The 25,032-nt window shown below is 35.4% G+C and overlaps 1 protein-coding gene and 2 pseudogenes across 7 annotated transcripts in view; 1 reads left to right on the top strand and 2 right to left on the bottom strand.

The window, feature by feature from the left end:
- Window positions 1-25,032, top strand: part of MEMO1 (mediator of cell motility 1) — a 111,813-nt gene that overhangs the window by 67,593 nt on the left and 19,188 nt on the right. For 5 of the 7 annotated variants that reach the window (XM_069493916.1, XM_069493918.1, XM_069493917.1 and 2 more), the window contains 3 exons: window positions 957-1,069; window positions 2,991-3,102; window positions 22,939-23,081. In XM_069493916.1, coding sequence (XP_069350017.1) covers window positions 957-1,069; window positions 2,991-3,102; window positions 22,939-23,081 — 368 coding nt within the window. The remainder of the gene's footprint in view (window positions 1-956; window positions 1,070-2,990; window positions 3,103-22,938; window positions 23,082-25,032) is intronic. The other 2 variants (XM_069493921.1, XM_069493922.1) reach the window with 2 other exon arrangements.
- On the bottom strand, window positions 6,963-7,055 carry LOC138400392 (U6 spliceosomal RNA; annotated as a pseudogene).
- Window positions 13,907-14,008, bottom strand: LOC138400450 (small nucleolar RNA SNORA40; annotated as a pseudogene).

Raw genomic sequence — 25,032 nt, forward strand, 5'->3', positions numbered from 1 at the left:
GGGAATAGAGAAAGCTTATTATATAGAATTCTTCTCAACAAGATGCCTTTTTTCTCTGCCAAGGAAGAAATGTGGAAATAGCTTTGTCAGAATGCTTCTTTGTAATGATACTTTGTATGGATTTTTAGAATTCTATGCTATTATGTAATTTTATTAAAGTTTGGTGGATCTTAGAAGGTGACTTTAGAATGTGTTAGAATTTTGAGATTTTAGTAGCCAAAATATTTAAAATACAGTTAATAAAATACAGTTTTGAAAACCTTCTGTATCCTGGCTATTGTGAGTACAGAGATTATTTTATGCATAGTGGTTTGGTTTACTGTAAAAACAGATAGCTGGTATTTCCAGGTATTGAACATGATTCTTTTAAAGGCCTTCTAACATGAAGACAGGAATAAAGAATTGAACTTAAATAACTGAGAAGCAAATCATTGGTAAATTTATTAGTTTGGTAGGGGTGCCATAACAAAATACCACACACTGAGTAGTTCAGACAATAGAAATTTATTTTCTCCCAGTTTTGGAAGCTAGAAGTCCAATATCAAAGTTCTGGCAGGATTGGTTTCTTCTGAGGCCTCTCTCCTTGGCTTGTAGATGGCTACCCTCTTGGTGCCTCTTCAGACATGATTGTTTGTGCAGGCACACCCCTGCTATCTCTTCTTCCTATAAGTACAGTAGTCACATTGGATTAGGGCCCTATCCTAATGGCCTCATTTTAACTTAATCACTCTTTAAAGACCTTACTACCAAATAGGATCACAGTGTGAGGTTCTAGGGGTTAGGACTTCAACATACGAATTTTGGGAAGAACACAATTTAGCCCTTAACAATAGGTAATGAAATCAATCAAAAAGGAAAACAAGTAATTTTTTAGAATTACTTATGTTTTCCCCTTTTATTTAATAAGGCTGTGTAGAAGTGCATTTGTTCTGTGTTTTTCTCTGTATATCTCCTAGCCGGAGAATTTTCATCCTTGGGCCTTCTCATCATGTGCCCCTCTCTCGATGTGCACTTTCCAGTGTGGATATATATAGGACACCTCTCTATGACCTTCGTATTGACCAAAAGAGTAAGTACATAGAAATACTATAGCTTTTAAATAGCTAAAGTTCTTTTAATAGGAATTGTAAGTTAATTTAAAAATGTATAAATATGAATATCATAAGTACTATCTCTATTTTTAAAATAAAATTTATTGTAACCAATCTGCATAAAACAAAAACAAAGAAAGGAAATCTTTCCTATCCTATAAAGACAACTAGTGTTTTCCTGTTAGCTATAGAAATCTCTTAGATCCACTAGTGTCCATACTGTGGTGGTTACATTTATATTCAGGGAATGCCATGTACTCATTGTACCATGAGACAAGAAATTAGTTCCCACATCAACTTGTTAGCCTACCTCTACGTATATCACTTTTCTCACTATAAATCGATAATGGTGATAACACCTTTATTTCTTCTCAAGTGATTTTTATGGGGAAAAAATGACACTGTAATTGTGAAGCTCTGAAAGAAAGTTGCTATATAAATCTTAAATACTTTTTATTTTTAAACATGCTATTTGATTTATTTTTTTCATTAGGGTTCCAGAAGTCACATTATATTTAGTTGTTTCTTACACAGTAAATGTGTAAAGTAAAATCTTTTGACTTTATAATGGCATTTTGGGGAGTGTGGCAGGGGAGAATAATTTTTAAAATTAAGAATAATATAATAAATACTGATGTACTCATCATCCACAATTTACTCAGAGTTTTCTAGCTCATCCTGAACTCAATTTGCCTTCCCAGAAGTAACTACCGTCATGAACTTGGTGTGTATTCCTTCCGTCTCATCAAGTTACATTTTAAGTATCTTAAGAGAGCTATTGTTTCAAGAAATTTTGCAACAATTTCTTCTGTAGAATGAAAGAATTCATTTGCAAAAAAATGATTAGTTCTTTTTCCTTATTTTAGGCCTAAATTTTTATAACTTGGGGTTTTAAATATCACAGAGTATTAGCAATTTATTGTTAGAATCCACCTTATTAATGAAGCTAGAGTATTACAATTCTTACTCCCTAAGATGGTTTTAGGGGACACATTTTACTGTTAAAATCTTGCGGGGGTATTCAGAAAATTTTAATTTTGGATAGCCTGCCAGTGGAGAATTTTGACCAGCATAATTTTGTACAAAAGAGGTCATACCACCATTTGTTTGTTTCTTTGGTGTAGGTAAACACATTTAAGGTTCTAGTTATAAAAATGTTGGTTCTGTTCTATGATAAAACAAAAATATTCTTATGTCATTTTTTTTAACATATTTAAATTTTACCTTTTTCTTGTTCTACAGTATTCAGTTTTATGTGCAGTTCTTTAGAAGGGGCCTGTATTATTACTACGTCATTTTAGTTGGCTTGGTAGTGTGGTGAATTTATGTTCTGATCTATCCAGTGAACTTAATTTTGAAAAAATTAGCATTCTTAGTGAGAATTTTCTGTTCTTGGTAGGGCAGAAACTTGAGGTGTGAAATTATGTCACACATTTTATTTAAAAACAAAACAAAACTCCAAAACTATATAACTAACTTCATGAGTAAGTAGACCAGTGGTTTTCCCATATTTCAGTAGGAATTGTGATTATGTTCTTGCTAGCATGTACTGATTGAAGTCAAGGAAAAGCCTAAACCCATAGATGATTTTAGAAATAATGAAAAGAACTGATTAAATTAAATTAAATTTAAAAATTTTAAAATGTAGCTATGTAACATATGCAAATGACGAGTAAATCTTCACAAGTACTATTGTTTTATCTGGCACATAAAAAACTAGTTGTTTTCTTTTTTCTTTCCTTCCTTCCTTCCTTTTTTTTTTTTTTTTCTTTAATAAAAGTGAAATGTGCTACTTCTGACTCTTGTCAAAGAGTGTAGTTTTGTGTTACTGGGTGGAATCTCACAGGATAAAGATATCCATTAATATATTTGTTTTAATATATTTTGAAATCTCTTTAGTTTACGGAGAACTATGGAAGACAGGAATGTTTGAACGCATGTCTCTGCAGACAGATGAAGATGAACACAGTATTGAAATGCATTTGCCTTATACAGCTAAAGCCATGGAAAGGTATATTGATTGATATAAGAAATCCTAGAGAAATCATAGATATTAATTTCTTCAAATTATTTTAACTAGGGTAAAAGAATTATTAGAGTAAGGAGATTTGAAAATTTTTTGTTACTCAAAATGGAATAAAAATTTGAGATTGGAATGTCTTAATGTAGGTTGAAGTTGGTTGTTGACTAGTTTGCCATGAAGGCTGAACACATGAATTGACATGGTTGTTTTGTTAGGGGAAATATAAAAAACCCTGTGTGTGTGTGTGTGTGTGTGTGTGTGTGTATGTGTGTATGTATCTTGCCTTGCTTGGTATTTTATTCATTGGATGTTTCTTCATTTCAGAGTAATAATTATATTCTTTTGTGGTATGGTGTTATCATAAAATTTTCGATTTGAAAGTAACTTTGGAGATCATTTATTTCAACCTGATACAAAGTACATGAATCTCTTTTATAAATATGATTGATAAACTGTTATTTGTTACCTGCTAAAGGTCTTCCAGTAATAGGATACTCACTATACTATAAGCAGAGTGAGGACAAGGATGGTATCTATTTTGCTCTCTACTCTATACCCAGTGCCTATAAAAATGCTCAACGTGTAGTAGTCATTATTTTAACGAAATGAAAAAAATTGTTTCAGGAGTTTTCTTTCTTTTTTTAGTGCAACATTTGAATTAGAAAGTCTTTTGTAGTTCACATTTCTCTAATTTTTAAAACCATTTCCTTTATATGCGCTTCATATTTCATATTCAGGTTTACTAATTCTAAATATGGTAAGATTTATTCCTTCCCTGGATCTGTTCACTGTATTTTCCTAGTAAAATACATGATACATTTTAGGTTCTCAGTACATATTTGTTAATTAAATGTATTAATGAAGCCCACCTTTACATTAACACTTTTTATGCTGATGTGGCTTGCTTATTCTTGGCTAATGTACTTGTAATCAGCTAAAACCCAAGGCTTTTTCATACTATTAAGATGGATTATTTTTACTTTTGTGTAGTTGATTTCTTTTTAACCATAAATGTGTATGTCTCCTCAGTTATTTCTGTTTAGTTTTTTCTTGTTGTTTTTAGTTTATTATTGTAGTCTTTTTGGATCATTTCCATTCTTAATTCTATATTCAAAGTATTATTTACTTCTCAGTCTTTTGTTACCTACATCTTTTCACAATGATAACCGTGAGGAATTATATAAACCTTAGTATTCAGCGTGATACTAAATTACAAACTATAATTTTAAGTTGCCTTTTAATACATTCCAATTCTACAGAAATTGTGAAACCATGTTTATTTTTTATTTCTGGGATTGTTGGTGTAGTCAGAACTTCTCATTCTTCAACCACAAAAGATAATAGAAAATTTTTATTTGCTGAAATGTTTGTATATTTTATCATGAGAAAATATAATTTAGACTTAATAAATTACAGTACAATAGGACCAATAAAATGACAACAACATGCTCAAGGAGGTTATAATAAAATAACATTTTTGTCAATATTTTAAAAGTAAAACATGTACAGTGTGGAAAATTTAGGAAAGTAGAACTTAAAAGCCAACAAAATTCCTCTGCACAATTCCTCCTCTTTTAAATGGTATTAAATAAACTACTCCCACATTACAGTAGGATTCCTAATACTGACTTTTAGATAGTACCTAGTACCTTTCTTTTGTAGCATTTGTTGCACTTACTACCTATATCAATTATCTATTACTGAGCAACAAATTATCTCAGAATATAATGGCTTAAAATTACAACTGTTTTATTGTTTATACTTTTTTGGGCCAGGAATTGGGGCAGGAAATAACTTTGCTCTTGTTCACAAAATGTTGATCGAAGTGGCTCAAATGAGGCTAGAGGATCCAAGATGGCATCATTCATATGTGTCGGGCCTTAGTGGTGGCTTTCGGTTGAGACCCCTCAATTGTTCTCCAGGTGGCCTGTTTATTCACCAACTGGGACTTTTTCTTGCCCACTCTCTAGAAACATAGCCTAGACTTGTTTGTGTGGTGATTCAGGGTAGCAAGAGAACACAAACAGAAATTTCTAGGCCTACTATGGCCTAGGCCTGAAACTACTTAGCACCGTTTCCACTGAATGGCTTTTCAAAGCAAGTAAAATCACTATGTCAGTCAAGATTTAAGGGAAGAGGAAGTAGATTCCTTCTCTTGACAGGAGGAGTAACGTGTACAGGAATAGGAGGAATCATTGGCAGCCATCATTGCAGATGGTCTACCACAGTTCTTCTTCTGGTAGACAATTAATGTCTCTCTAACATGTAATACCTACCCAACTCTCCTAGGATGGCCAGAAATCTCATCTAGTTATGACCTCAGGCTCAAAATCGATTATCTTATGATCTGTCTGCAAGTTACTATGTGAATGAGGCTCCTTGGGTGTGGATCCTCTTGATTTGGAGACCTGTGAACTGAGAAGACAAGTAACTCCCGTCCACCTTACCCCTGCCATTTACTCAGTATATAATTTTGAGACAGGGATAGTTAACCATGATAGACACTCACATTGGAGAGTGAAAGAATAGGAAGCATCATATAGCAGTCTCTGGTCTGAAAACAATAATGTTCCTTAATGATGGCTTGATTGTGTCTTTTGGTTGTGGTTTCATAATTAATTGTTTTTCTTATCTTTTGTCTAGGTTCTTTGTGCTCCACTCTCTGAGTCATTTTTACTTTGCCTTAAGAAATGAACCTTGGCCGGGCGGGGTGGCTCACGCCTGTAATCGTAGCACTCTGGGAGGCCGAGGCGGGCGGATCCTTTGAGCTCAGGAGTTAGAGACCAGCCTGAGCAAGAGCGAGACCCCGTCTCTACTAAAAATAGAAAGAAATTATCTGGCCATGTAAAATATATATATACAAAAAATTAGCCGGGCATGGTGGCACATGCCTGTAGTCCCAGCCACTTGGGAGGCTGAGGCAGTAGGATCACTTAAGTCCAGGAGTTTGAGGTTGCTGTGAACTAAGCTGACGCCACGGCACTCACTCTAGCCCGGGCAACAAAGCGAGACTCAGTCTCACAAAAAAAAAAAAAAAAAAATAGAAATGGACCTTTACCTTTTGAGCCTGTTTCAAGAAGAAAAAGAAATGAGCCTTGTTTGCGTTGTAGTAGCAGACTCAGTCTGCTTTATGTATGTTAATTTGAAAGCTTAGGGGCCTCTTTTATTTGGAATAGTACTTTTTTTAGTTGGTGCTGATGGAACTCCTTTAAACACTGTCAGTTTCCTATATATCAGATTATAAGTGCATTGTATCAGACAAAAGTCACATCCACAATTCTTTCTGAGATAGGATACTCTGTACTTTGTATCCTAAATGGTCCTGTAAGTTTCTTGGAAGTCCTTTTGCCTACCTGAGAGGGTATGCAAACACTTCCTAAAATCTTGACAAAAGATGATCTTATGGAAGCCACTGGGTTTGTAGTAATATGAATGCTTTCTTGATGTGATAATTGTGAGGCCATGTTTTATTGGCAGTGCTCTGGATTTGATCTTTTCCTTATGCCACTTTTTTGACAGTCTTTTGCTATATCTGAAGAGGCTAGTGATGAGAAACAGTTATTTTTCAACTCAGCAATTCCTGGTTAGAAATATTTCCTTTAAATTCTGCTTACAAGCTAAAATGATTGATCGATTGATTGAAAGAGATAGGGTCTTGTTTTGTGCAGCGGCTGGATCATAGCTCACTGCAGCCCCAAACTCCTGAGCTCAAGCAATCTTCTTGCCTCGGCCTCCTGAGTAGCTGGGACTACAGGGGTGCAACACTGTACCCAGTTAACTTTTTTATTTTCTATAGAGATGAGGTCTTGCTTTGTTGACCAGGCTAGTTTTTTTTTTTTTAACTTTTTAAAAAGATTTTTTAGTGTCATCCTTGTGCAGGGGCCATGCTAGTCTTCTCTGTATCATTCCAATTTTAGTATATGTGCTGCCGAAGCGAGCATATTCAGGCTAATCTTGAACTCCTGGGTTCAAGCGATCCTCCGGCCTTGGCCTCCCAAGGTGCTGGAATTACAGGTGTGAGCTACCATGCACGACCAACAGTTGATGCTTTACCTCTTGTTTGTCTGCTTGTACCTTCTCATAGTTAGGTATATAGAAGCCACTAACACTTTGAATATTCTACCTGGAAATCTCCTTAGCCAGATCCAGCAATTGATTAGGTTTATTTTTCATCTTCTAAATTACTTTATGTGACAGTTTTGCTAATTGCTCTGCGAGCATATAATATGGGTCACTCTTTTTCCAGACTTCTGTAGCATTTTCCTTACTGCTCTTTCAGTTTCTTCAGTTTTCCTCCTTGCCCTTTCAGCTCCTGCCTACCCCTAAGTCCCAAAGCAAATCTGATGTAGTTTAGATTTCTGTTACATCAGCACCCCATTTCCAGGTACTTTTTCTTTTTTTTTTTTGGTCTCAGTTATTGATTGCAGCATAGCAAATTATCTGAATGTGTGTGTATTTTTTTTAGCTCATAGTTCTATGAGTTAGAAGTTCAGTAAGGGGTCAGTGGAGGCAACTTATCTGTATTTTATCTGCTGCCAGTTGAAGCAGGTCAACTTAGGGTGCAGGCTCCAAAATGCATTCACTCCTTTTCTGGTTGTCTACTGAGGTACTCTAGTTCTTATCTTGGTTCTCATCTATCTCTACCTGTTGTCACTCACCCTTCAGGGCTTCTTTCTTCACATGGCATCCCCTGTCTAGTAGGACAGTCTTGGACTACTTTACACAGCAGTTTAGCGTAGCAATTGAGCAGAAGTAGAAACCTCCAAGCCTTTTAATATCTAAGTCCAGAACTGGCACAGTATCACTTATGCCACATTATGCTGGTCAAAGCAAGGTGCGAGGCTAAATTCAAGGGCAGGGAAAAATAGACTCTACTTTCAATGGGAGGAGTGACACTTGAGTATTTAGAGATAGGAAGAAATTTTTGGTTGTATTTGCAGACACTGCAGTTAAGTAGCTCTCTAAGTACTTATTTATGGTAGTTTCCTATTCTGTTCTTTGCCCGGAGCATCTAGTTTATGCTCTGTCTCTTGTGCCCAACACATTACTTGGTACACAAAAGGATTTCAGTAATAAATTTTTGAATGAATTAATAACTGTGTTCCCATTTTTAGTACTTTAATTAAATACTTTTTCAAAAATGAGATCAAATGCTCTTCTAACTTCTTTTCATATCATGAACATTTCCTTGTCATTTTTTACTCCAATTTATTGGCTATATGTAAGACTTTCTAGTATGTGTCCTTTATAATACCTTAATCAATTCTTGAACATTTAACTTTTATTTAAACTTTCCCATTTTTTCACTATTATAAGCAATTTTTTAAAAAAGATATCTAAGGTATTTATTTATAATCCAATGTGTCATCTTAAATAGATTTTAAAAATGATGTTCATTAGAGCTTTTTAAAAAACATAATGAGTAGTATAAAGGAGAAAATATAAAATGACTCATAATCCCATTTCTCAGTTAACTCTACTGACATTTAAAAATATGTGTGCATGGTTAGAAAATGTAAATAGAATCAATAAGTACAAAATGAACAGTAGAATCCTCTCAGTTCCATTGAGTCACTGTTTACTGCCAATAAGAATTGTTATGCTAACATATATATTTGTGCATATATAAGTTTGTGTATATATGTAAAATTTATACATACACATTTTATTTATTTGTTTGAATTAAAACACGTAACAGGAGATATCTTATGTACTTTGTTCTATTTCTTTTTCCCATATATTATCTTTAATATTGGAAATTCGTAATGATTTTTACTTTTTATTTCTCTTCTCTATTTCATCCTCATTTACTTTTTTTTTAAACAGTTTAAAATTTTATTTATTTATTTATTTATTTTTGTAGGAATGGGGTCTTTCTGTGTTGCCCAGACTGGTCTCAAATGCTATACTTTTTTTAATTGCCTCCTAATTCTTGGATATTCTGTTACATGTTTTTTATTCTTTTTTTTTTTTTTTTTGTCTTTACTTTTCAGCTTGGAAAGTTTCTGTTAACAATTCCTCCACTGACTGATTCTTTCTCTGGCCATGTTCAGTCTACTGATAAGCCCATCAAAGGCATTCTTCATTTTTGTTACGGTGTTTTTGATTTCTAACATTTCCTTTTGATTATTTCTTAGAGTTTCCATCTCTCTACTTATGTTACCTATCTGTTCTTGCATGTTGTCCACTTTTTTCATTAGAGCCCTTTGCATATCAATAATAGTTATTTTAAATTCCTGGTCTAATAATTCCAAAATCTCTGGCATATTTGAGTCTAGTTCTGATCCATGCTCTATTTGTTTCTTCAGACTGCATTTTTGCCTTTTGGCATGCCCTGTAATTTTTTGTTGAAAGCTGGACATGACATACTGGGTAAAATGCACTGAAGTAAATTGGCCTGAGTGTGAGCTTTCATTTTGTCTAGCTGTGGTTAGATTGTATGCCCTGTTTGCTTTAGCTGAGGGTGTTGGAGCTAAAATTTCTTCCAGTGTTCTTGTTTCTTGTTTTTGTCTCCTTTGTATTCTTAGGGTTACCACAAAGAGTTCTTTTTTTTCCTTTTGTTAATATTTGGTTTTATATTTTCTTTAAAAAAATTTTTAATTGATACTTAATATTTGTACATATTTTTGGGATGCATGTGATATTTTGATACCTATATATAATATATAATGATCCAATCAGGGTAATAGGTATAGCTATCACTTTAAACATTTATTGTTTCTTTGTGGTGGGAACATTCCAAATCTTCGACCTATTTTGAAATATACCATAAATTATTGAGTATAATCTCTGCTGTGTTATTGAATACTAGGACTTATTTCTTCTATCTCACTATATTTTTGTACCCCTTAATCAACTTCTCTTCACCCTCCCCTCTCCCTTTCTTTCCAGTCTTTGGTAACCACCATGATACTCTATTTGGATAGGATCTATTTCTTTTTTTAGCTCCCACATGTCAGTAAGAGCATGCCATATTTGTTTTTCTGTGCCTTGCTTTTTTCACGTAACATAATGACCTCCAGTTCTATCCATGCTGCTGCAGATGATAGGATTTCATTCTTTTCTATGGCTGAATAATATTGCATTGTTTATAAATACCAGTTTTTCTTTATTCATTCATCTGGTTATAGTCACTTAGGTTGATTCCATATCTTGGCTATTGTTAATAGTGCTGCAATAAACATGTGTTTTTGATATGCTGATTTCCTTTCTTTTGGACAAATACTTAACATTGGGATTGCTGGATCATATGCCAAATATATTTTTAGTTTTTTAAAGAAACTCTGTACTGTTTTCCATAATGGCTGTACTGTACGTGCTCACCAATAGTGTGTGAGTGTTCCCCTTTCATTGACATTTGTTATTTTTTGTCTTTTAGATAATAGCCATTCTAACTGGGGTGAGATGATACCTCATTGTGGTTTTGATTCTCATTTCTATGATTATTAGAGATACTGAGTGTTTTTTCACATACCTGTTGGCCATTTGTATGTCTTTGGAGAAATGTGTCTGTTTAGGTCTTTTGCCCATTTTTTAATTGTATTATTATTAGTTTGTTTTACTATTGAGTTGTTTGAGTTTCTTATATATTCTAGTTATTAATCCCTTGTTGGATGGATAGTTTGCAAATATTTTTTATAGTTTTGTTGGTTGTCTCTTCGGTTTGTTGTTTCCTTTGCTGTGCAGATGCTTTTGAGCTTGATGTGAGCTCATTTGTTTATTTTTGCTTTTGTCGCCTGTGCTTTTAATGTCTTATCCAAAAAATCTTTGCCCAGTCCAACGTCCTGTAGTGATTTCCCAATGTTTTCTTCTAGTAGCTATTTAAGTCTTTAATCTATTTTTATTTGATTTTTGTATATGGTGAAAAATGAGGATCTAGTTTCATTCTTCTGCATAGATATCCAGTTTTCCCAGCACCATTTATTAAAGAGGCTGCCCTTTCCCCAGTATATTTTCTTGGCATCTTTGTTGAAAATGAATTGACTGTAAGCGTATGGATTTATTTCTGGGTTCTCTATTCTGTTTCATTGATCTGTGTGTCTGTTTTTATGTCAGTGCCATCCTGTTTTGGTTGCTATAGCTTTATAGTATAATTTGAAATCAAGTAGTGTGATGCCTGATCTTTGTTCTTTTTGCGCAAGGGTTGCTTTAGCTATTTGAGATCTTTTTTGGTTCCATACGAATTTTAGGATTTTTATTTTTTTCTATTCAGTGAAGAATGTCATTGGTATTTTGATAGGGATTGCATTGAATCTGTAAATTGCTTTGGGTAGTATAGACATTTTAACAATATTAGTTCTTTCAATCTATGAGTGTGGTATATCTTTCTATTTTTTGGTGTCCTCTTCAATTTCATTCATCAGAGTTTTATAGTTTTTCTTGTATAGAACTTTCATTTCTTCTGTTAGATTGATTCCTGTGTATTTTATAATTTTTTTAACTATTATAAATGGGATTGCTTTCTTGATTTCTTTTTCAGATTAATTGCTATTAGCATATAGGAACACTACTGATTTTTGTATGTTGATTTTGTACCTGTGACCTTATTGAATTCACTTATCAGTTCTAAGAGTTTTTTGGTGGAGTCTTTAGTTTCTAAATATAAGATTGTATCATCTGCAAACAAGGATGGTTTGATTTCTTCCTTTCCAATTTGGGTACCCTTTATTTCTTTCTCTCTTGTCTAATTGCTCTGGCTAGAACTTCTAGTACTATGTTGAATAGAAGTGTTGAAAGTGGGCATCCTTGTCTTGTTCCAGATCTTAGTGGAAAGTCTTTCAGCTTTTCTCTGTTCAGTACGGTATTAGCTGTGAGTTTGTCATATATGGCCTTTATCATGTTGAAGTATGTTCCTTCTATACCTAGTTTGTTGAGAGACTTCTTAAATAAGGCCTGAGTCTAGCATTTCTTTCAGTTGCTTTCCCCTGTTGTTAGACAGGTTACCCTATTGATTGTGGTAGGATGCCAGGGGAGGAGACGTATTCTATAATCCTGTGATTAGGTGTTAGTTTTTTAGTGAGTCTGTCCCACTGAGCTGTGACCTAACAAGTGTTTCTCAGCTTTTCCCCAACTTTAGGTGAGACAAGAAGGCAGGAGGGGACTGGAGTTGGGTATTCATTTACCCCCAAGTCTGTTCAACTCTAAGAATACCCAACTTTGTTAGGCTCTAGTAAAACAATTTCCCTTGAGGGCAGGCATTTGTAAGGAGAACAGAATGCTCTGAGTGTGGCCAGGCATGGTGGCTCTCGCCTGTAATCCTAGCACTCTGGGAGGCTGAGACGGGAGGATTGCTCGAGGTCAGGAGTTCGAGACCAGCCTGAGCAAGAGCGAGACCCCATCTCTACTAAAAATAGAAAGAAATTAGCTGGACAACTAAAAATATATAGAAAATATTAGCCGGGCATGGTGGTGCATGCCTATAGTCACAGCTACTCGGGATGCTGAGGCAGGAGGATCACTTGAGCCCGGGAGTTTGAGGTTGCTGTGAGCTAGGCTGATGCCACAGCACTCACTCTAGCCTGGGCAACAAAGCGAGACTCTGTCTCAAAAAAAAAAAAAAAAAAGCTCTGAGTGTATTTCAAAATGGTTACACCCCCCACCCCCGCCCCATCTCCCCTAACTGCCCACCCCACCTTATCTCTCAAAATAGTCCACATTTAGTCTGCAATAATTAGCTAATTGTCCTCTAAGTATTTCTGCTGGCACCAAGAGTGGTTTCTGCTCCTGGTGAGTTATGATTCTCTGATTCTGCCTATTTTTCCAAGTTTTGGGGCAGTGGTTTGTTCTGTTACCTCAATTCTCTGATGGATCTAAGAAGAGTTACTGATTTTTAGTTCTGCATTTTCCCTGTTAGGATGAGAGTGATGACTTCTGTAAACTCTTTACATCTTTGACCAGAAACTGGAAGTTATTTTTTATTATTTTTTACTCCTTCACTATAGAGGAGGAAGTCTGAAGTTTTCTTGAATCTTAACTAGCACCTCTTTGTATCACTACTTATTTTCACTTTTACTAAGGAAGATTCAGTACATTCTGTAGACAGTTACTTTAATACTCTGTGGGTAGGAGTGGAGTTAAGAAGAGAGGCTCAAGGGTAGAGAAGGATGTTGAGGAAGAAAAGGTTGACATTTATACAAATCTGGGCTTCGTTAATTTTCTTAAAGAAAACTCCTCTTAATGAATTATTGTATTACCTAAGTGTTATATAAAAGAATTTTACCACTTTGTAGCTCTGATTTCACTATTTAAAACTTGCTATTTTGGGGTAGTTTTAAAAAGGATTTTTTCCCTTAACTTTACCTTCTTCCCAAGAATACACAAATTAAGAGACTCTTTTCTGATGTTTCTTTTAATCATAATTAAGAAAAATGTATTTTATAAACGGGGAGTAAATATATAGGCTAATAAAACTCATTTTGGCTCCCAAATTGTAATTTTTCATCTTTTATGTTTTGTAAAAATTTGGTTGTTTTTAAGATGATATTTACTCTCAAAATTTTATTTTAAAATTTATTTTTGGAGACAGGGTATCACTCTGTTGCTCAGGCTTCAGTGCAGTGGTGGGATCATAGCTCACTCTAACCTTGAACTCCTGGTCTCAAGCATTCTTCCTTCCTCAGCCTCCCAAGTGGCTGGGACTATAGGCCCATGCCACCATGCCCAGCTAATTTTGCCTAGGCTGGTCTTGAACTCCTTGCCTTAAATGATCCTCCTCCCTTGACTTCCCAAAGTGCTGGGATTATAGGCGTGAGCCACTGTGCCCAGCCTTATTTATTTATTTTTTTGTTTTCATAATGTTCCTTCTTATATGTGTCAATTCTGGGTTTCAAAACAGGATTTATTTTTTGCACCTATGTCTTTGTCCATAAGTTAAACAAAAGCAAACACAAGTACTGTTCAGAATTTTAAAATTGTGCTTAAACTCACGTTTACAAATGTTATAAAGCTACCTAATTATACTAATCTATGTGCAAGGAATGATGCAGACTACAAAAATAAGCAGACATTGTTTCTTCATCTTATAGCCTGGTAGGAGAGAGAAGAAATGTATATAAATAATTAATATAATTCAAAATATAATAAGTGCAATTGAAGGGTTTGTGGGAGCCAAAAAAGGGGATGTGGGAGGAAAGAGGTAATAGTTGAGTTAGGGAAGCACAGAGAAGGCTTCATTAAGGAGATGGCATTTGAGTGGATTTTGAAGATGCCTACAATTTTCACAGAATGGGACATAGGTTTTTATGGGAAAGGCTTTTTTTTTTTAATTGTACATAGGATTTATGTACAATAAATAAATACAAAGCATAGGAGTAGGAAAGCCCAGGGCTTATTTTAAGAGCAGGAATCTATCTTGCTTAATTTAGAGGAGTTGTAAAAGGCTTAGGTAGTAACTGAGATCTGTTTGTAGATGTTTTTTGTTTGATCTACATAAGTTTTTTTTAATATAGATGAATGTTTATTGTTAGATATTGGTGCTGCCATGCCTTGTTTATATGGTATCCGTCTTTTCACACAAATGTTAACACCAGCCTGAGGTTGGAGGCGTTGGAGCAGATGACCTGTGGAAAATAGAGTAAGAGGGGCAGGATTAGAAAGTTGGAAAATAAATTGGAACCAGAATATGGAGAGAATTGAATGATATTTTAAGATACTTTGTATTTTATTCTATGATTGGTAGGGAGCTAATAAAAGTTCCTCAGCAAAGGAGGGAGATGATGGGAAATGGGCTACTCCGTGATTATGTGATGGCAGTATGAAAGATGGGTTAGAGTTGGGAGAAATTGATAGAAATAGTTTAGGAAAGAAATCATGGGGGCTTTGAACTAAGATAGTGGCAGGTAGGGTAGCAAACTGAGCAGAGATGGGAGACGTTTAAGGGTTAGAATCAACAGGATTCTATATAGAAACCACATAGGTTTCTATGTGGGAGAATAAGATGAATTAAAGCGAATGCAAAGTTTAAGACCTCACGATATTGCCATTATCAGACATGGTAAAGCCAGAAATGGGTGTAAGTTTAAGAGAATGTAGGGTGGGGAAATTTTGGCTTGTTTTTTAAACAAAATACTGGAATTTATCTATAATTCTAACAGCAAACTTGGCCAACTTATGGTAGGATTGTTTTGCTTCATATTAGCTTTAAATGGTTGGATATCTAAAATAGAATCTAGTATGGCTCTTTAATACCTGAAATATGTCCTTTTTTAGAAAATCTTTCTTATCAACATGCCTACTTGAATGGAAATTCAGAAAGATACAATCTTTAAAATTAATTTTTAGAATCTCATTAGATTCATTTATCTGTTCAAACAATAAAGACTTATAATGACTTAGATGTTAATTGTAGTTAATCATTGACAACTAGCTTACCCTTCTCTTTTCTCCTGTCCCCTACCTCTTTCCCAGTTCTTTGGCTCTGTCTGATGGTTTCTGGATCTTTGTAGTTTGTTCTTTTTTATAGTGAGTCCGAGTACTCTGTATAATCTCTACATGTGTCTCTCTTTGGCCTGAAGGTTAGTTTGATCAAGAGAAGATGATGAGAGAAATTCTTCATCATAGGGTTCCCTAAAACTGCAGTTATGCATCTTTTATGTGACTTTGCCTTTTATACCTGTTTGAGGGTTTCATAACCTTTTTCATGTTTGGTGATTCTCTAGAAGGACTCACAATACATAGAGGCAATTGTTTTCATTTATAATGGTTTATTAGAGAAGATATGATGCACAGTAGGACCAGGAAGGGAAGAAGACGTCGGTAAAGTCTGGAGGAATCCCCGCGGTCTTTAAATGTTTTCCCTCTCCTAGAGGTGGGTTGTATGGAAAGTATATAATGTTTCTGCTCATGGAAACCTGCTTTTTATTGGGGCCTGGTCATGTAGGCACTCTGCCTATGTAGCTAGCTACCAAAATTCCAGACTCTAAGAAGGAAAGTGTTCACCATATATAATCATATTGTTTGTAGACAATCTTAGCAAACTGATATAGCCGAATTCAGTGTCCCCAGTGGGTAAAACAGCCTTATCAACATAAGGAATATTCTAAAAACCAAGTTTCCAAATGCCAGCCAAGGACCAGTCTTACAAACAGGCTCTTCCAAAGATTGTAGCATCAGGCCTGTTGTATTAATTCTCTTGTAAAACTCCTGTGCCTCTTTCCCAGTTGCAGGCTACCACCATGTTGCTATTCCAAATGTCTGGATTTTTAACTCTCTGAAATGCTGTTCTAACCTTTATTATAGCTTAGCTTTTACTAGATCCTAAGATTTTACTTTCCTTTCTGATTGTGGCTTCAGTGAAGGTCTTGAAATATTGGAATGGTCAGAGAAAAGTAAGACCTGCTTCTGTAGTCTTTAAGAGAGGGAATGACTTATTTCTGGACATAAAACAAAGGCTGAGATTCTCAACCTCTGCCCAGTTTAATGATAGTCACAGGGGCAGTGACACAGCTTTTAGTGGCAAAGATGGAGATACACACACACACACACACACACACACGCACACACATATAAATAGCTTTATTGAGGTATGATTTACATACTATAAATGTACTCATGTAAGAGTTCAACTCAGTGATTTTTTTTTTTTAAAGTAAATTCACTGAGTTGTGCAGCTATTCTCAGAGTCTAGTTTTAGAACATTTTTGTTATCCTCAAAAGAAATCCGGTGTCCATCTGAGGTCAGTCCTTGTTACTACTACCAACCTCAGGTAACCACAGATCTGCTTTCTGTCTCAAGATTTGCATTTTCTGGAAATATCAAGTAAATGGAATCATATAAAATGTAGTCTTTTGTATCTGTCCTTCTTCGCTTAGCATACTATTTGTGAGTTTCATGTACATTTTAGCATGTATCAGTAGTTTATTCCTTTTTATTGCCAAATAATTACTCCATTATATGAATATATATCATTTACCAGTTGATAGACAATTGGATCATTTCCAATTTTTGGCTATTATGAATGTTATAAAAAATTCTTATATAAGTCTTTATGTCAACATTTTCATTTTTCTTGAATAGGTATTTAGGAATGAAATTACTGAGTCATATGATAAGTCTATGCTTTAACTCTTTCAGAACTACCAAACTGTTTTCCAAAGTGACTATACCACTTTATATTTTAGGAACATTACATGAGGGTTCTGGTTTCTCCACATCATGGCCAATACCTATTATTGTCAGTGTTTTTGATTACAGCCATTCAGATATATGTGTAGTGTAATCTCATTGTGATATTAATTTGCATCTCCCTAAAGACCAGTGATGTTGATCAACTTTTCATATGCTTATTAGTCATTTGTATGTCCTCTCTTGTGAAATATCTATTCATACATTTTGCCCAATTTTTATTTTGGTAGCTTGTCATTTTATTGAGTTGTAAGAGAACTTCCACATTTTGGAAATAAGTTATTTATTAGATATATGATTTGCAAAGATTTTTTTACCATTGTATGACTTGTAGTTTCATTTTCTTAGAGAATAGCAAACATTATTTTGATGAATCAATTTTTAATTTTTTTCTTATATGGATTTGCTTTTGGTATCATATTTAAGAAATATTTGCCTAACCCAAGGTCACAAAAAATTTTAGCCTTTGTTTTCTTATTGACTAGGAGTCAGCAAACTATAGCCCTCAGACCCCGTCTGTCCCATAGCCTTTTTTTGTAATAAGGTCTTATTGAAACATAACCACATCCATGCATTTACATGTTGTCTGTGCCTGCTTTCCCTCTACAGCAACTGTTAAGTAGTTGCTATAGAGACAGACCGCATGCCTAAAATACTTCAAGACCCCTTTCAAAGATGTTTGCTGACCCCTGTTCTAGAAGTGTTACAGTTTTAACTGTTCTAGGATCCAATTGGAGTTAATTTTTGTGTATGGTGTGAGGCGCAAAGAAAAAAGTTCATTTTTTTTTGCATATGGACATGCAATCGTCCCAATACCATTTGGTTTTCAACAGTTTGATTATAGTGTATTTAGGTGAAGATCTCCTTGTGATTATCCTAGTTTGGGTTTGTCAAATTTTTTTTCCAAGACAGGGTCTCACTCTGTCACCCAGGCTGGAGTACAGTGGCTTGATCATAGTACACTGTAGCCTTGAACTCCTTTTGGGCTGAAATGATCCTCCTGCCTCACTCAGCCTCCTGAGTACCTAGAACTATAGGCATGCCACCATGCCTGGCTTATGTTGTGTTTTTTTTTTTTTTTTTTTTTTTTTTTGGAGACAGAGTCTTGCTCTGTTGCCTGGGCTAGAGTGCTGTGGCATAAGCCTAGCTCACAGCAACCTCAAACTCCTGGGCTCAAGTGATCCTCCTGCCTCAGCCTTCCGAGTAGCTGGGACTACAAGCATGTGCCAGCACACCCAGCTAATTTTTTTTATTTTTAGTTGTCCAGCTAATTTCTTTCTATTTTTTTAGTAGAGACGGGGTTTCACTCTTGCTCAGGCTGGTCTCAAACTCCTGACCTCAAGTGATCCTTCCACCTCGGCCTCCCAGAGTGCTGAGATTACAGACATGAGCTACCATGCCTGGCCCTATGTTTTATTTTTTGTAGAGAAGGGGTCTAGCTATATTTACCGGGATGGTTTCCAACTCTTGAGCTCAAGTGATTCTCCTGCCTTGGCCTCCTAAAGTGCTGGGATTACAGGCGTGAGCCACCATACCCAGCCTATTGAATTTCTTGGATCTGTAGATTAATGTTTTTCATGAAATTTGGAAAGTTTTCACCAAGTATTTCTTCTAATATTTTTACCATCCCCTTTCTACTACTCCCATTACATCTATGCTGGTGTGCTTGATGTTTAGAAGTCTCCAATGCTCTCTTCATTTTTCTTTAATGTGTTTTTCTCTGTTCTTCTGATTGAATAATTTATTTTATCTTTAATTTTATAGATTCTTTCTTATGTAATATCAAATCTGCTCTTCAGACCATCTAGTGAATTTTTTATTTGAGTTATACTTTTGATCTCTAAAATTTCCACTTAGTTCTTTTTAATAGTTTGTATTTCTTTGTTGATACTTTCTATTTGTTTAGGTATGTCATCATAACTTTGAGGATGACTTCCTTTATTTCTTTGAATATGTTTATAATAAATGTTTTGAAGTCTTTGCTAAGTTCAATATGTGGCTCTACTCAGATGCAGCTTTTTCTGGCTACTTCCCCCACCCCCTCATATGGGTCATAGTTTGCTGTTTCTTTACATAGCTTATAAGTTTTTCTTGGAACTGGACATTTTATATAGTATAGCAACTCTGAATTCTGATTTCATTCATTTTTTCCTACAGGTAGTATTCATTTATTAAGTAACTTTTGTGGATTTCATTTGTGAAATCTGTCTCCCCTACCATGTGCAGCTACTGGTGTCTTCTCAGCTTTTACAAAATTCAAAAAAAAAAATATAAATATATATAAACATATATATAAATGTGTGTGTATATATATATATATATATATATTTTGTTACCCAAGCTAGAGTGCAGTGGTGCAATCACAGCTCACTGTAACCTTGAACTTCTGGACTCAAGTGATCCTCCTGCCTCAGCCTCCTGAGTAGTTGGGACTGTAGGCGCATGCTACTGCACCCAGCTAATAGTTTTTGTTTTTTTGTAGAGACAGGTCTTGCTATGTTGTTTGGACTGGTCTCAAACTCCTGGCCTCAAGTGATCTTCCTGCCTTGGCCTCCCAAAGTGCTGGGATTACAGGCGTGAGACACTGCACCTGACCTATTTTTAATTTTTAACTTGGCTTTCTAGGGTTCCCCCCTGTGATTGCATAGCTTAGTGTTTAGCTAATGATTGTTTGGAGGTTGCATCTAAACCCTTGAGCCAATAATGCTTTCATCCTCTGCTGGTGGGTTGTATGGAGGCTGAGATGGGAGAGGATTGTTTGAGCACAGAGTGCAGGGCCAGCCTGGGCAATATAGTGAGACCCTGTCTCTAATTCTAAAAAAATAACTAAGTACAGTCTGTTTTCATGTTTTCCTTTTTCACTTTATGTTGGGTTGTCTTCTGTCTCCCTGTGCGTACACTCAAGTTTTCTGTTAGAGAGGGATTATGTGGAGAGCTTGGTCTCTCAGGTTTCCAGTTTCCCCTGTGCATATTTGCAGTCTCCCAATTAGCTGGCATTATGTGGGGATCTTGGGATGTTGTAGGTGTCACCTGCACATGTGAGCAGCCTTCTAGTCAGCCAGTGTTGTATGGAGAGCATAGGCCAGGGGCTTTAAGGCCACAGGTTCCCCATCCCTGGTGTAGGTCCTCTTCTGAGGATACGGGGAGTATTTGTCAAGTACCTTAATAGCTCTCCCATTTCCAGGATCTCCCTGTTAAATTTCCAGCTAGCTCTCAGGTTTGCTGTTTACCCCAACCAATACAGCAGTCTCAGGCTAAGCAAGCTGCAGGCTTTTCTGTTTCTCACTGGGTGTGGGTTTTCTATTCTCTGCTCCAAATCAAAGTCATCCCCTTTTGGCAGTGAAGCTGCTGATTTTCACAACCAACCTCACCTTGATGAAGCTTCCATATCAGTGGAGCTGGGGTGGTGGGGTGGAGGCAGCTCCTGGTATGATGCCAGACTTCCACTGTTCTTACTATGAAGTTCTTTTGTTTTCTATGAAGAAACTCCTCTCATTGTGTCTCTCCTCTCCTCTCCCCTCCCCTCCCCTCCCCTCTCCCCCCTCCCCCCTTCCCCCTTCCCTTCCCTTCCCTTTCCCTTTCCCTCTCTCTTTCCTTTCCTTTCCCTCTCTCTCTCCTTCCTTCCTTCCTTCCTTCCTTCCTTCCTTCCTCTTTTTTTTGTCTTTGGTTGATTTCTACAGTCCAGTAATCGTTGATTTTGACAGTTTTTTCCCATTTTATAATTGCTTTTTGGGCTCAAGATTTTGTATTCCATCACTGGGAAGTCCAACTTTTAGAACCTGAATTTTAAAACCTAAGAATATTATCTTTCAAAGCCAAATGCTCTTTTGTTGTTCATGCTTCTTTGTGGGAATAGAGAACAAGTAATTTTTTTAAAAGAGAGATGACAAAGAGGGATCAATGATCTTTGATTCAAGTCTCGGGTTTCTGCATAGGATAAGACTTTTACCTCTGTGTAGATAAATTCACAAGCTCCAACTGAGGTAAATTGAAGTGTAAGGCAGCTCTTGTGGAGAGTAGATGGGTTGTTTCTTCAGAGGGATCCAGCTGTTGACAAAGTACCTTTCCTATAGTATTCCTTGCTTCATAACAATTTTATGAAATAGATATTATAATTATGATCACTTTACAGATAAGGAAATAAATTCTCAGGCTAGGGACTTACCCATGCTCTCAACATTTGTATGTGATAGGGATGGTACTTAAACCCATTTGTTAGGGCTTCTCCTTGTTCTTTATACTCTACATAACTGCTTTCTTATCATATCATGATAACTTGCAGAGTCTTTGATCTTAATGTATTTATTTATGTAGATAGTAGTCGAGGTTAGAATAATTAATAACAATGTTCCTAAAGTTTTACTAGGAGCTGATATTCTCTTCTGTCAGTTGATAATCACTCTTAACTAATTGAAGAGCCCCTATTCATTCAGGCAGTTATTTAGCAAACTGGTAAGAGTCAGAGGAAGAGATTTCCCGTGGCAGCTTCCTCTGCCAGCTTCCTTTTTTTTTCTTACTCCATAGATGCAGATTCTGCCCAAGAAGCCCCTGCATTGCAGAGGGACTGGAGATCTGTATGATCTGTTTATTTCGCAATTGAAGGGTAAGGGGGCCTTTATGGGGGAGGCGCTTGGGTGCCCTGAGTTTAGCTCTGTACATCTGGGCTAATATTTATTTTGGGATTATTTAAATTTAGTATTTTTTAAAACTTTTATGAATTTTGTTTGTCCTACATCATTTAAGTGTCAGATTATCATATTAAAAAGCATTTATTGTAATGGTGGCTTTTTTTTAATGTGCTATTCAGAACAAGTCATGCAAACATGATTCATGCTTCTAAAATTCCAAATCTGGGGTCATTTAGAATATAAATAAAATTGAATATATGTAAGTAAAGTTTCACTACACTAAAAATTTTTTAAAAAGTTTTAAGTGTACATCTATTTTCTATAGCATGTTGTAGTTATTCTTTATTAATCTGCTTTGTTCCTTTTCCATAAATCTGTCAATCTGTAGAGTGAAAAAGGGACTTGTGGATACACTGTAAACATTGTGGGTGGGTGTGATGTCTTTTTCTTGCTGCTAGAAATTAATACTTCCTTGAATTCTTTTTCTACCTTAGATGCAGTGAAATTTTAGTTGTGTCTTCTGACTTTCTTGTTTCTGATTATTAGGATAGGTGTAAAAGTCCAGTTGATGAATCTTATATGGGAGCCAAGATTAAGTTTTGTAGGTCTCACTTGGCAGGTTTATAGAACAAGTGCAGACATGTTAGTATTTATAATAGGATAGGATTAAAATAAGTGGAGAAGAGTTTAATGTTCTTTTAAAATCATAGAGGATTGGGCGGATCATTGTAGCTTTGGTGGGTAGTTGAGAAGACTTGAGTTGGTGATATTCTGATGGGCTTATTTTTATTTTTGAGGATATCATTATACCTGGTATTAGCTTTGTTTACCTAAAGTAGTTTACATTTTTATAATCTACGTGGATATTTTTAGTACTCTGTACTTCTCTTATTTTTAAATCGTCCTCTTTAAACATTTAATTTATAGATTTTAAGAATTCAACAATAATATTATATATGTTATCCCTACCACTATTAATAAAAATTCTGCTTTCTAGTGGCAACACATTTGGAAAACTATTTTTATTCTTAAACATCTTAAATGACTTTTTTTTTTCCTTCTGTTTTCTTTAAGCCATAAGGATGAGTTTACCATTATTCCTGTACTGGTTGGAGCTCTGAGTGAGTCAAAAGAACAGGAATTCGGAAAACTCTTCAGTAAATATCTAGCGGATCCTAGTAATCTCTTTGTGGTTTCTTCTGATTTCTGCCATTGGGGTAAGTTCTAGATTTTAACATATCATGGTAGATATTATATATTTGTGGTTAAAGTATCTTTTCATTCTAAGCTCTGATTTTCAGTTCTTTATCACTTTCCTTGGAAAGTTTTAATTGTAGTAGCAATGTTTAAAAGTGAATAAAAAAGTCTTTTGATCATTTAAAAAGGACCAGATTATAATAGTGGATTATGGATACATTTCCAAAGGCGACTGGTATAATTGGATTCACACTGTGAGGGCATCTTTACTTAGACACTTACGTTAGTAGGAGTTAGGATCTTTTAGCCTCATTTCCAGGTAGGTATATATGGTAGATTCTGTGAAGTTAGTTTTGGTGGATAAAACCAATGTTTTTCTTTAGAATGTAGAAGAGCACTGTGTGCTATGCCAGTCCTTTTCCACATTTCCTTTTTTGTAATTAGTCTTTCTTTCTTTCTTTCTTTTTTCCTTCGGTGCTTATTTTTTGCCCACAATTGCCATCAGTTTAGAGCCACCCTCCAAAGATTGTAACACGTTGGCTATTAGCACTGTGGTCTTCATTGGTAATGCTTTATAAGGGTAAGGACTCTTAAGTGATTTTTGTGATTATTGTGAATTAAAAGAGTAAGGACACTTCACAGTGAATAGATCATAAAGGAAGTGAGACATTTGTGGATGCCTCTCATAGTAAACTTTGTTTTCACATTCTTTGGATACACCTTGCTTTCATTTATCCATTACTGTCCCAGAATATTTCTAAGTTTCATTCCTTTTAGGACATCTCTTTGACTCATTTATTCATTGGTTTAAGGATGCCAGTATCTTTTTATTTATCAGTTATTTATCAATTTCTTTGATTTTAATAAAGCATAAAACATCAGCTATGATTTTTAAGGCAGAGGGCTAAAATGGCCAGAAAAACATCCTCAATGAGATATAGGGAGCCTTGGCTTTTTACGTGTCTTACCCGTTGATGGTCAGAATTGATTCAACATTTATCTGTCCTGGTTAGGCTGGTGTCTTCTCTTGCATCCATCTCTGAGTGGCTTTCTTTAAAGTTGAGATCTCAATTCAAGAGAACTATCTTCCATAATGGTTAGATAAAATTTTTTTATAAGACACTTATTCTCAACTAGGGATGATTTTACTCTTAGGGGGTATTTGAAAATGCCGGAGATGTTTTTGATCATCACAACCTGGATAGAGTTTGGGGGGTGGTGATGCTACTGCCATCTAATGAGTAGAGTCCAGGGAAGCTGTGAAATAAACATCCTGCAATGCACACGACAGCCCTACATAAAGGATTTACCTGGCCCCAACTGTCAACAGTGCTGAGGTTAGGAAACTGAGATTTAGGGTAAGAAGTTTCTTTCCTGGCAATTTTGAAATTTAGTAATGGTTGATATTAAAAACTAAGAAGTATTATTACTGAAAAAAAGGACTATTTTTCTTAGTATTATGATTTGTGTTGGTAACAAAGTATGTCCCATATGTTTTGGAAATTGAAATTCTTGAAGCAAATGCTCCTTGCTCCTTCATTTTTAAGGCTCTATGAATCACTTGATTTAAATAATTAGTTCCCTTGCTGTTGTTCTTCAGAATCTGGTTGGCAATGTGTGCAACCATAAATCCGCATAAAATATTGGTAGGCACCTTAATATTGCTCTTTCCTGTGGAATCATCCTCTTTTCTTCAATAAAGATTTCTAAAGCAAACTAACCCCAGTCCCCTACTATGTGTAACTACAATGGTTGAGAGAAAAAAATAGATTTTGTTTTGTATTCTACCTAGATTCTAAGAAAATTATTTAGGCCATTTTGTCTCCTGATTTCGTGAAAATTTTGGTATCTAAATTGTGAGATAGGATTTCCAGGTGATAATTAAAAAAAGGAACTCTAAAGGTTAGTAAATGATAGCTATGAGAATTATCCAGATACTAAAACATATCTGTATTTACCTTTGGTGGTTAA

Source organism: Eulemur rufifrons, chromosome 19 (genome assembly GCF_041146395.1).
Source record: "Eulemur rufifrons isolate Redbay chromosome 19, OSU_ERuf_1, whole genome shotgun sequence".
NCBI lineage: Eukaryota > Metazoa > Chordata > Mammalia > Primates > Lemuridae > Eulemur > Eulemur rufifrons.